Genomic DNA, 9,477 nt, shown 5'->3' on the forward strand with positions numbered 1-9,477 from the left:
CGGCTGGATGCGCCGACTAAGGAATACCTCCAACAAATCCATGCCGGTGACACCTTGGTTGATCAACTGGACCACCCTCTCGACCAGCATGGTTGTCTCCACCTTCTCCGCGGCGGTCACTTTCAGCGAGGAAGGGGTCTGAACACGATTGAAGGAAAAAGGGGGAAGTCCAGTCGACTGGCCTGGAGTCACGATATCCTGGCAGTAGAACCAGGTCGACTGCCAGCACCTGACCGACTCGGGAAGGGTCATTGAAGGGAAAGAACTCCTCTTCCTCTTCTGGATACCCAAACCCCCACACATCTGAATAACATGTGTTTTCTCGTCACTCGAATTTGCTTTCTTCACCGATTGGGAGCGGATAGTGAAAATGTGCTTGAAAAGACCCCAGTGCGGTCGACACCCCAAAAAATTCTCGCACATGGACACGAACGCGGCAAGGTATGTGATGGTGTTGGGAGAGAAATGATGGAGTTGGCCCCCGAAGAAATTCAAGAAACCCCGGAAAAAGGGTGCGGAGGAAGCGAGAAACCGCGGTCGACATGGGTGGCGAGCAGAATACACTCACCCGGTCGCGGTTGCGGCTCCGTCTCCCCCTCCGGCAACCGCGCAGCTCCATGGACGATCAGCCCAGACTCAGCCATCTCATCCAAATCTTCCTGCCGAAGCGAGGATCGGATCCAATCGCCCTGGATCCAACCCGACGACAGCCCCGACCGCGACGACGACCCCCCGATTCGCCTTCTTGCCTTTCGCCGGCCCCACCGCCTTCTTCGCGCGTTCCAGCGCCGCCATCTTTTCCTTCCCCATGGAGGCGGAGCGGCGGCGTCGAGAGCGGAGGAGCCGGATGCGGTGGAGAAACAGAGGGAGAAGAAGGAGAATGGACACGCACAGTGCAGGCGCCTCGGCCTCGTCACTTTTAAAGACCCACTTCCGAGTGACTGACGCGTGGGCCCGGGCGATCCTGTCAAATCCCTCAACAGTCGCGCGCGGGATACGTGGCGAAAAAGGTGGCGCGGGAATCGAGGCGTTCCTGCCTGTCCATCCCGCTTACCATGGCGCGCTACGCCTCGCGCGCTTCCCTGAAATTTTGAATCCCGTGAAATTCGGGATACGCCGTAACCGATCACGCCAAAGATTTCGCGTTGAAAACAACACTCGATGGATGACGTTATGAATGCTCAAGGCGACTGAAACGAAGCCGAAGTTCCAACATGGGCCTCCGTTCAAACATGAATAGTTGTGAAGCACAAAAGTCGAAGCAAGATCAACTTCAACCTTCTTTTCACTCGGACCTCAATCCATTCGGGGGCTAATGATGATGATATAGACCTGGGGTAGGGTCATAGGCCTGACCTATACGCCCTATCCAAGGTCCCTATCCTAGAAGCAAAGAAGCTCAAGGGACAACAGGGAGGGCCCAACAAAGGTGTCGAGTGCAATCCACTCGACCGATCAACTACTCGGAGATCCCTCGTTCCTTAAGTTACTCGACCAATCGACCACTCGACCTATTGAAGACCAGGAGTCATCTGGAACAGCAACGGACAAGCGTTCACTCTGAAGTCTTTAAGGCCATTAAGGCATTTAAGGCTGGCATTACCAGTAACGCCTAATCTTTATGTACATTGAACTCCTTGTGAAGTGGGCTGGCTGGGGTCCTGGCGCACTCTATATAAGCCACCCCCCTCCACTAGCATAAGGGTTCGCACCCCCTGTAACACACACACACGCATAATCCAGTCGACCGCCTCCGGGCACCGAGGCGTAGGGCTATTACTTCCTCCGCGAAGGGCCTGAACTCGTAAAACTCGTGTGTACAACTTCGCCATAGCTAGGATCTTGCCTCTTCATACCTACCCCCATTCTACTGTCAGTCTTAGAACCACGACAGGGGGGCGTCGGGGCGAGCGATTTTGGCGCGAAAGAGCCACGCGCCCACCGAGTCAGCAACACGCGCCTCGTCTTCCCTCAGAACGCATCGGTTCCCCACGGGAATCAATGGCAAGGCTGCCGCCGGTCAGCCTTGCCACTGATTCCTCACGGGCGGCGCGGCGACGCCTCCCCTCTCGCCACGCGTACACATGGCGCGGGGCTATAAAACCATCACCTCCCCCTCGCCTCTGGGCACACCAGCCGCCGCCGAGCTCTGCCTCTCTCCCCATCCGCCGACGTTCCTCCCCTTCCCTCTCTGCCCAAGCCCAAACCGACGGCCGAGCGATTCCCCGGCGACGGCCAACGTCTTCGGCCGCCGCTCGCTCCACGAGTGGGAGGCGTACCTCTTCTTCGAGGCGAACATCCCGGCGCCACCGGACATGCGCGCCGGGCCGACGGGGTGGAGGCTCAGCAACGGGGGCGTCCCAATCCCCCGGTGCCCGACGTCGACGTGCGCCCCGCCATCTTCGCCGCCGAGGTCGACCGTGTGCGGGCGTCCCTGACGGAGGAGCAGCGCGCCCTCCCCAGTACGCCGCCGACAACCACGCGTCGTGGGCGGCGTACTTCCAGCGCCGGCAGGCGCAGCGGCTGGCGTCCACCAACGGGGCGCTGGTAGTGGGGGGCACCAAGAACAGCGAGGGGCCCCGCCTATGGTGGGGCGCCCCGGCCGCACCCTCCACGAGGTACTCCAGTACCTCGAGGGCGGCAATGACCCACCGCTGGCATACCCTGCCGCGGCGGTCGACCCCCCCCCCCCCCCCGCCGCCGGAGCGCCGGGCCATGGATGCCCAGGAGGTTCAGCTCCTCCTCGTCTTCCTCCTCTCAATCCTCCTCCCGCTCCTCTTCCCATTCCTCCGGCGGTGTTCGGCGTCAAGGCCGAGCCCGCGGCGGAGACGCCGCTCGGCCGGCGCACCCGCAGCGCCGGCATCAACGAGGGCGGCAGGCGCGCCTCCTCTTCGGCTCCTCCGCGCTACGTCAAGCCAAAGACGGAGCCGGGGCTCACCACCGTGAAGACGGAGCCGGGCTCCCCGTCGTGAAGATGGAGCCCGGGCTCGCCGGCGGCGTCAACGAGGAGCTCGACGACGCAGCGGCCCTGAAGTGGGCGCGCTAGTGCCGCGCCTACGAACAGTTCGCGCGCTCGGCGCCGTGGCCGCGACGAGGGTTGTGTCGTCGTCCTCGAAGACAGCGACGATGACGCGCCGCCGCCACCGGTCCGCCAGGGCGACGCCGGGTCCAGCAAGGCGGCCGCGTCAAGGAGAAGGCTGCCGACGACGAGGAGGATGGCGGCGACGTCGGCGACTTCGCCGCGCTTAGCAACTTCTGCGTCCCTTAGTTGTGTTCTTTTTAATAACTTATGTAATGTCCAATATGTCGAATATATGTCCAGTTTGCCGAACTTAGTCAAATATTTTGTTTAATTTGCCGAACTTTGCCAAATTTCATTTTAAAAAAAACACCCGCGTCTGGGGGCGACCCTGGGACCGGCGGCTGGGAACCCACTTGTCCCCATGCCGATTTTGGCGCCGGCTCGCCCCTAGGCGGCGATTTTAGGTGCCCCTGAGGGGCCAACGGCTGAAGATGCTCTAAGTTCAAGTGTTCGACATCCGAAAGAAATCTAGCGCACCTTCACACCGGCGAAAAGGTAAGATGGGAAGGATATGCAATTTTCTCAAAACTAGTGCGGACAATTTTATCCGTAACGCGCATCATTACAACTCATCGCAAACTGCTGTCGTATGAACAACAACAATATCGTAGCAACTAATAACTGACAGGTCCTTTCCTGCTCAATCTTCTTCTCCTTCAGATGGTAGGTCTTCCTTGAACCATGTGTAGAGTCCTCCGTCCAGATGGAACACGTTCTTGTAGCCGTTTAGGACCAGCAGGTACGCCGCTATCAGAGACCTGCCAGAGTCAAAAGCATAATCGACCGGGTTAAACATCTGTGCTTACAGAGCGATACAGACTTCTAAAGAAGATGCCGTTTTCTTCTTCTTAAAGCTGCAATTTAAGGACTACGCAATGATCTGAGGATGTATATTCAAAATACAGGAATGACAGCTGCATGCCAATTCTTCAAGTGCCATCGTGATTTTGCATCAATTATTATAAATTTGAAGTTCATAGCATTGCAGATGCAAGAAATTAATACTGCTGGTTCTCAAATGTGATTTACCAACCTGAAAAAAGATTAATATCTAAATCTCAATGGTCAAAGACATCAAGAAATGAGAGCAATCCAGAAATGGTGGAACGAAGCATAAACTAGCAACTGGGATTGACTACCACTCAACAAGTGCTAGCCCCCTCAACTTTGCTGCATATCGATGTGCAGTACGGTATGGGTTGAAAATTGTGTCTAGCCTTAGCCTGACTGAGTATGCTCAACGCAAAAGCACATGCACGATACTGGATTTGGTGCATTTTACACACAAAACACTTTGCAGATTTCTTTTTAGAAAGAATGCTGTTAGCACCCATTCATGGATAGTTTTTTTTAAACACTTTCGAAAAACAACTGGTAGGGAAAGAGCTTATATTTTTTTTCGAAAAGGAGGTTCAACCCCCCGGCCTCTGCATCGTATGATGCACACAACCATCTTTATTAAAATAGTTCTCGTAATAATCACAACAGACACAAAAGATAAACAAGGTTGAAACACAACTGGCCAATAACAGGATTAAATGATTCAGACACATGACCTATCATTGGATCGCCATCCAAACCGATTGAACGTGTCCTGTGCTACGATCTCCCAATAGAGACGGAGATTGGGAGACCGTAGCAGAGAGCAGGGGAAGAGCCTGGCGGCATTTAATTAAGAAGAGGCTGTGAGAGACTGAATTCTACCAGTGAATATACCAGAATGGTTAATTCCGCCCACTGAGATTCGAACAGGGGTTGGCTCGAAGATGACACTGCCCTCCCACTACTTGGGCAAGAGCACATCCACAAATAGCATTGTTTTTAATACTTTGCTAATTTGATTGGTCGAGTAACTGGACTAATTTACAAATATCATCTGCTTAATATCTGAAAGAATCATCTATGCTTGTTCACAGGATAACATATTAGTAACAGTATAGAAAATCAATCATGACCAATCGACCACCAGTGTTGACAGGAAGGAAATAGCCAAACAAAACCCACGACGACAGAAAATTATATTTTAATGCTTAGATTGGTTAGAATAACATAATAACAAAATATGCACAGTTCTCGTATCACGGAAGATGCAAGAAATTTTGCTTAAGCCAAATCACATTAATAAACAGTATCAGCAGTTCAGCACCTTCATGACAATTAGAAAAGGACCGACAACCCATGGAAATCAAACAAGTTTAGCAATAAATAATATATGGGCAACATAATATACCTAGATTGCTTCCCATCAGGTAGATTCTGTGTTGGCTTCATTGTTCCTCCAGCTGAACATGCTACAATTATCTTTGAATCTTTATCAAGTTTTTCTTCAACACCTGCACAAAGATGACATATGCGTCTGATTGCCGGTACATGTATAAATGGTGAGGACGCAGCAAACAGAAGTAAAGAACACGGTACGTACTTTTTATGAACTCGGGATTCTCTTCTGTTCCTGCAAATATGCCGAAGAAAGCAAATGCTGCCCTCCTTGCAATATCCCATGCTGTCCACTCCTTTATTAATCTGTATATTTGTACATTAACAGCACCAGGTGGGTGAGCCTGCACAAAAATAAATCCATAACTGTGGTGCAACTTTCTCAGATTGAAACATAAAATTTCATTATTTGAAGCGGCACATATTATAAGAAAACAAACTTTGACAATTTTTCAGGCATCATTGGAGAGGATTTGGTCACTGTTAGCCTTTTAGGTACTACCAAGCAGACTTTTAAATTTATGTTCGGCTATTGCAACAGCAACATATATTATATTTCCAGTTATTATATTAATGTGAATTGTATTCAGCATAGTGTTGTTGATTCAATACACCATCATTGATACACACACAATTTGCTTCAGCTATGCTTTCGGGCTGAGTTTCTTCCCTAAATCCAAGAGCTTGAGACAGCAACTATAAGATACCTGTTTGAACTCTGCTTCTGGTCTGACATCAAGGATTACAAAGTTGTTTTCGTTTTGAAGGCGCAATGCTTCCTTCACATCAACACTACGTACCTGCAAAAACAAACAAGAGAAACACCTCTGATGTAAATGACGGCTGCTAAGCATAGAATGCTCATCTTCAGTCAACAATTAAATTAAGCGAATAAACATATGAATCAACAGGAATAGGTAGATAAGTCCTCATAAATGTCAAAACGGGCCCTATTTCACCTATAATCTATAATTGTTCTACAGCTACACATACATATGTTACTCTAACCCTCTTCATAAGACTTAAGGTTAAGAAGTTCGCAGCAACCTTCATATATGTTTAATGCAAAAATAGTTAACAGTCAGAATGGAGGTTATTACCCGCTTCTCTACTAGGAGTTGCCGTTTGATCTTCCATTCTTCTTCAGCTGCAAAAAAAGGGGGTAAACATGCCAAGATAGCATCATGCATAAACAGAGTAACGAACAGTTCCATATCAAGTAAAAGGAGCCAAGCATATTCACAGTACCTGGAGATTTTGCAGTCTTAGTGGCAGCACATGTTATCCGCAGCGAGCGCACACCATGCGCCCGGTAATGTTTTGCCGCCTCTAATGGGCGCCAAGAATGACCAGATGAGAAGTCTGAGCTGGAGGATATCCTTGACGAGCAAGGAAGGTTGGCTTTCACTATGGAGCTAGCTGCGATCATCGTGGTCATGAGATAAAGAACAGCAAAACTTGGGGGAGAATCAGAAGAGAGCCTAGCTAATCCTAAGGCTGCATCCTGTTGCTGGAAGGAGATATTTTTTGGATGTGCAAGTGTCCAAAGGACCTAAATGGTTCTGGATGGGATGTCCCAGCATATCTGAACTAGTGGTTGAGGTTGAGCAAGTGTTGAGATGGACAATCTGGAGTCTGGCTATGGGCTTGCCCTGACCCCACAAAACAAATTCACCATCAATCTTTTTTTGGAAAAACTTACCACTGCTTTTCACTTGCCATGAAGTAATTTCTGGTGTTTGGCTCATACAAATTTCTACGAGTAGCTTTCCACAAATAAAATGGAACAGAAGGACACAGCACATTTCACTAAAATCCAACTCTTTATTAGGTACTCACCAATTACCACCTACAAATGGGAACAGTAAGGTGCCCAAACAGATTTGCTCCCTAAAACCCAAATCATCGACTAAACAAGAGTACACCAAAGTCCAGAAAATGGAGACCCTAAAAGTTTCAATTCAGAACACAAACAAACGAAGCCATCACCAGTTCCCCAGTGCTCATTCACTCCAGTATCCATCTTCCTTCTCATCCTCCTCCTCGCCCTCTGCTTCACCAATCTCCATTGACGCATCCTTGAACCGCTTGACATCCTCCAATGCCGCCTTCCGGAACAACCCAATGTCCACTGCACCTGCAACCATATGGTATCCCCTATGCTTGAGCTGCTCAGCTGGGTCATTGGGCATCGCAAACCCACCCAAGTAAGCCGCATTGGTTTTCGGAGCAGCGTCCTTCTTCTTCCTGGCCTCCAACACCTTCCTCTCAGCCTCCCTCAGCGCCGCTCGCACCTTCCTGTTCCCTGGATCCCACAGGTACCCCATGCTCGCCGACAGGTCGAGCGGGCCCATCTGGACGACGTCGACCCCTTCGACGGCGGCGATGGCGTCGATCTCCGCAACGCCGGCGGCGGTCTCGACCTGGCAGATGATGAGGGTGTCGTCCTCGCAGCGGGAGAGGTAGGAGTCGTCGAGGCCGTAGGCGGATGCGCGGACGATTGGGTAGGCAGCGCCACGGACGCCGCGGGGCGGGTAGCGGCAGTGGGATACAGCCTCCGCGGCAGCGGCCGGGGACTCGACGGCGGGAAGCATGAGGCCCGCGGGGCCGAGGTCGAGCGCCTTCTTCGCCCAGACGGGGCAGGCCTCCGGGAGGCGGAGGACGGCGGGGGTGCGGGCGGCGTCGAGGGCGCGGAGGCAGGCGAGGGCCTCCGTGATGCCGCCCGGCCCGTGCTCCATGTCGACGACCACGTAGTCGTAGCCGGCGAGCGCGGCGATCTCGGCGAGCGTGGGGGAGAAGGAGAGGAGGAAGAGGCCATAGAGGGTGTCGCCCGCGGCGAGGCGGGACTTGAGGGACGGGACGGGGGCGAGGAAGTCGGAGGCCGCGGACGCCGACGCGGAGATGGCACCGGCGGCGCGGGAGCGCCTGCGGGGGAGGAGGGAGAGGCGGGGTGGGGTTCTGGGCTTGGGTTTCGGCGCGGGGAGGAGGTGGGAGATGGACGCGGCGGCGGCGGCGGCGGCGATAGAGGCGGCCATGTGGGCCGATCGGCGGTGAGCGGCGGCTTCGCTGGTGGTTGGGGGATCTGCGACTGACGAGGCCGGCAGCGGCGGCCGGGGAGCGTGGGTGGAGTGAGCGAGCGTCGTGTCACTTGTCACGTGCCGCGTGGATCTGGCTCGGCTGGATCCGCGGCGCAAGCGCCGCCGTCGGATTTTGGCGGTACTTGGTGCGATCTAGGTAGAGCAAATGTCCAACAGCTCCCCTGAGCAAAATGGTTGGTAACCTACTGACCTGATCGTTGTTGCTGCTTCATCTATTCAATACCCCTTAGTGCCATAATATAAGACGTTTTTTAACACTATACTAATAATCACATAACGTAATCCCTTAATGGGTTTGCTCAAGAGGTTTGCTGAAATGGACATAGTCAAAGCGGTTTTTGACCTGCGAATGAGTCCCACGCTCCCCGCATCGCCCGCAGCCTGCAAGTGGCCTCGAACAAGTTGCGCGCTAGTAGTTAGTTTCGTCATCTCGTCCTTTCCCCTATTCTCCCATGTGTTCTCGGACCGGCAGTGCCGCCAACCAAGCTAGCCGACGTACCGCCCCAACCAAGCTCTGGCTCGCCATCAATGTCGAGCCAGTAGGCACATACTGCGTCAGCCTAGACCTCCCCTAGACTGCTCGCCATGGACGTCCTGAACTTCGCCCGTGTCCAATTTATGGCCGTGGCCATGGCTGTCGTGCCCATGCTTATCGGCCTGAATCGCCAGGCTATAAGAAGCCACCCCATTCCTTCGAAGCCTGCTACCCCTCTCACCTCCACTTTAATTGAGTCACAACATGAAGGAATCAAGCCGAGAAGGCCCCCTTCCCCTGCATCGATCGGTGCTCTGTCGCGGTCACTGTAACACCCGGTAGTTAAGCTACAATAACTACTCACTAATGGTGCCATGTCATCGCAATTACTTCTCTAAACCTCACTTTGTTCCAAACCGAATTCAAATTCAACTTAAAATAATGTCAAATTAGTATTTATTCAAACAGCAAAACAAAAATGTTCAAAGTATTACAAATAATCCCAAAGCAATTGTAAAAACAAAACCAACATTTTATAAAATATTTAAATGTCCTAAAACAATTAAAATAGGGGCCCAAAAAATATTTTAATTGCTTTTTAAATT

General features: G+C 52.1%; 2 protein-coding genes across 2 annotated transcripts; both read right to left on the reverse strand.

The window, feature by feature from the left end:
- Window positions 1-3,580: 3,580 nt before the first annotated feature.
- Window positions 3,581-6,881, reverse strand: LOC109766211 (rhodanese-like domain-containing protein 14, chloroplastic). Its single transcript, XM_020324984.4, has 6 exons — window positions 6,548-6,881; window positions 6,400-6,446; window positions 6,007-6,099; window positions 5,505-5,643; window positions 5,313-5,415; window positions 3,581-3,840 (listed from the first exon to the last, which is right to left on the reverse strand). The coding sequence occupies exons 1-6, from the start codon at window positions 6,735-6,737 to the stop codon at window positions 3,723-3,725; spliced, it is 690 nt and encodes a 229-aa protein (XP_020180573.1). The 5' UTR covers window positions 6,738-6,881; the 3' UTR covers window positions 3,581-3,722.
- Window positions 6,882-7,103: 222 nt separating this feature from the next.
- LOC109766210 (uncharacterized) lies at window positions 7,104-8,578 on the reverse strand. Its single transcript, XM_020324983.4, has one exon. It carries the CDS (start codon window positions 8,332-8,334, stop codon window positions 7,303-7,305), a length of 1,032 nt encoding a protein of 343 aa, XP_020180572.1. The 5' UTR covers window positions 8,335-8,578; the 3' UTR covers window positions 7,104-7,302.
- Between the last annotated feature and the right edge of the window lie 899 nt (window positions 8,579-9,477).

This window comes from Aegilops tauschii, chromosome 5 (genome assembly GCF_002575655.3).
Source record: "Aegilops tauschii subsp. strangulata cultivar AL8/78 chromosome 5, Aet v6.0, whole genome shotgun sequence".
Classification (NCBI taxonomy): domain Eukaryota; kingdom Viridiplantae; phylum Streptophyta; class Magnoliopsida; order Poales; family Poaceae; genus Aegilops; species Aegilops tauschii.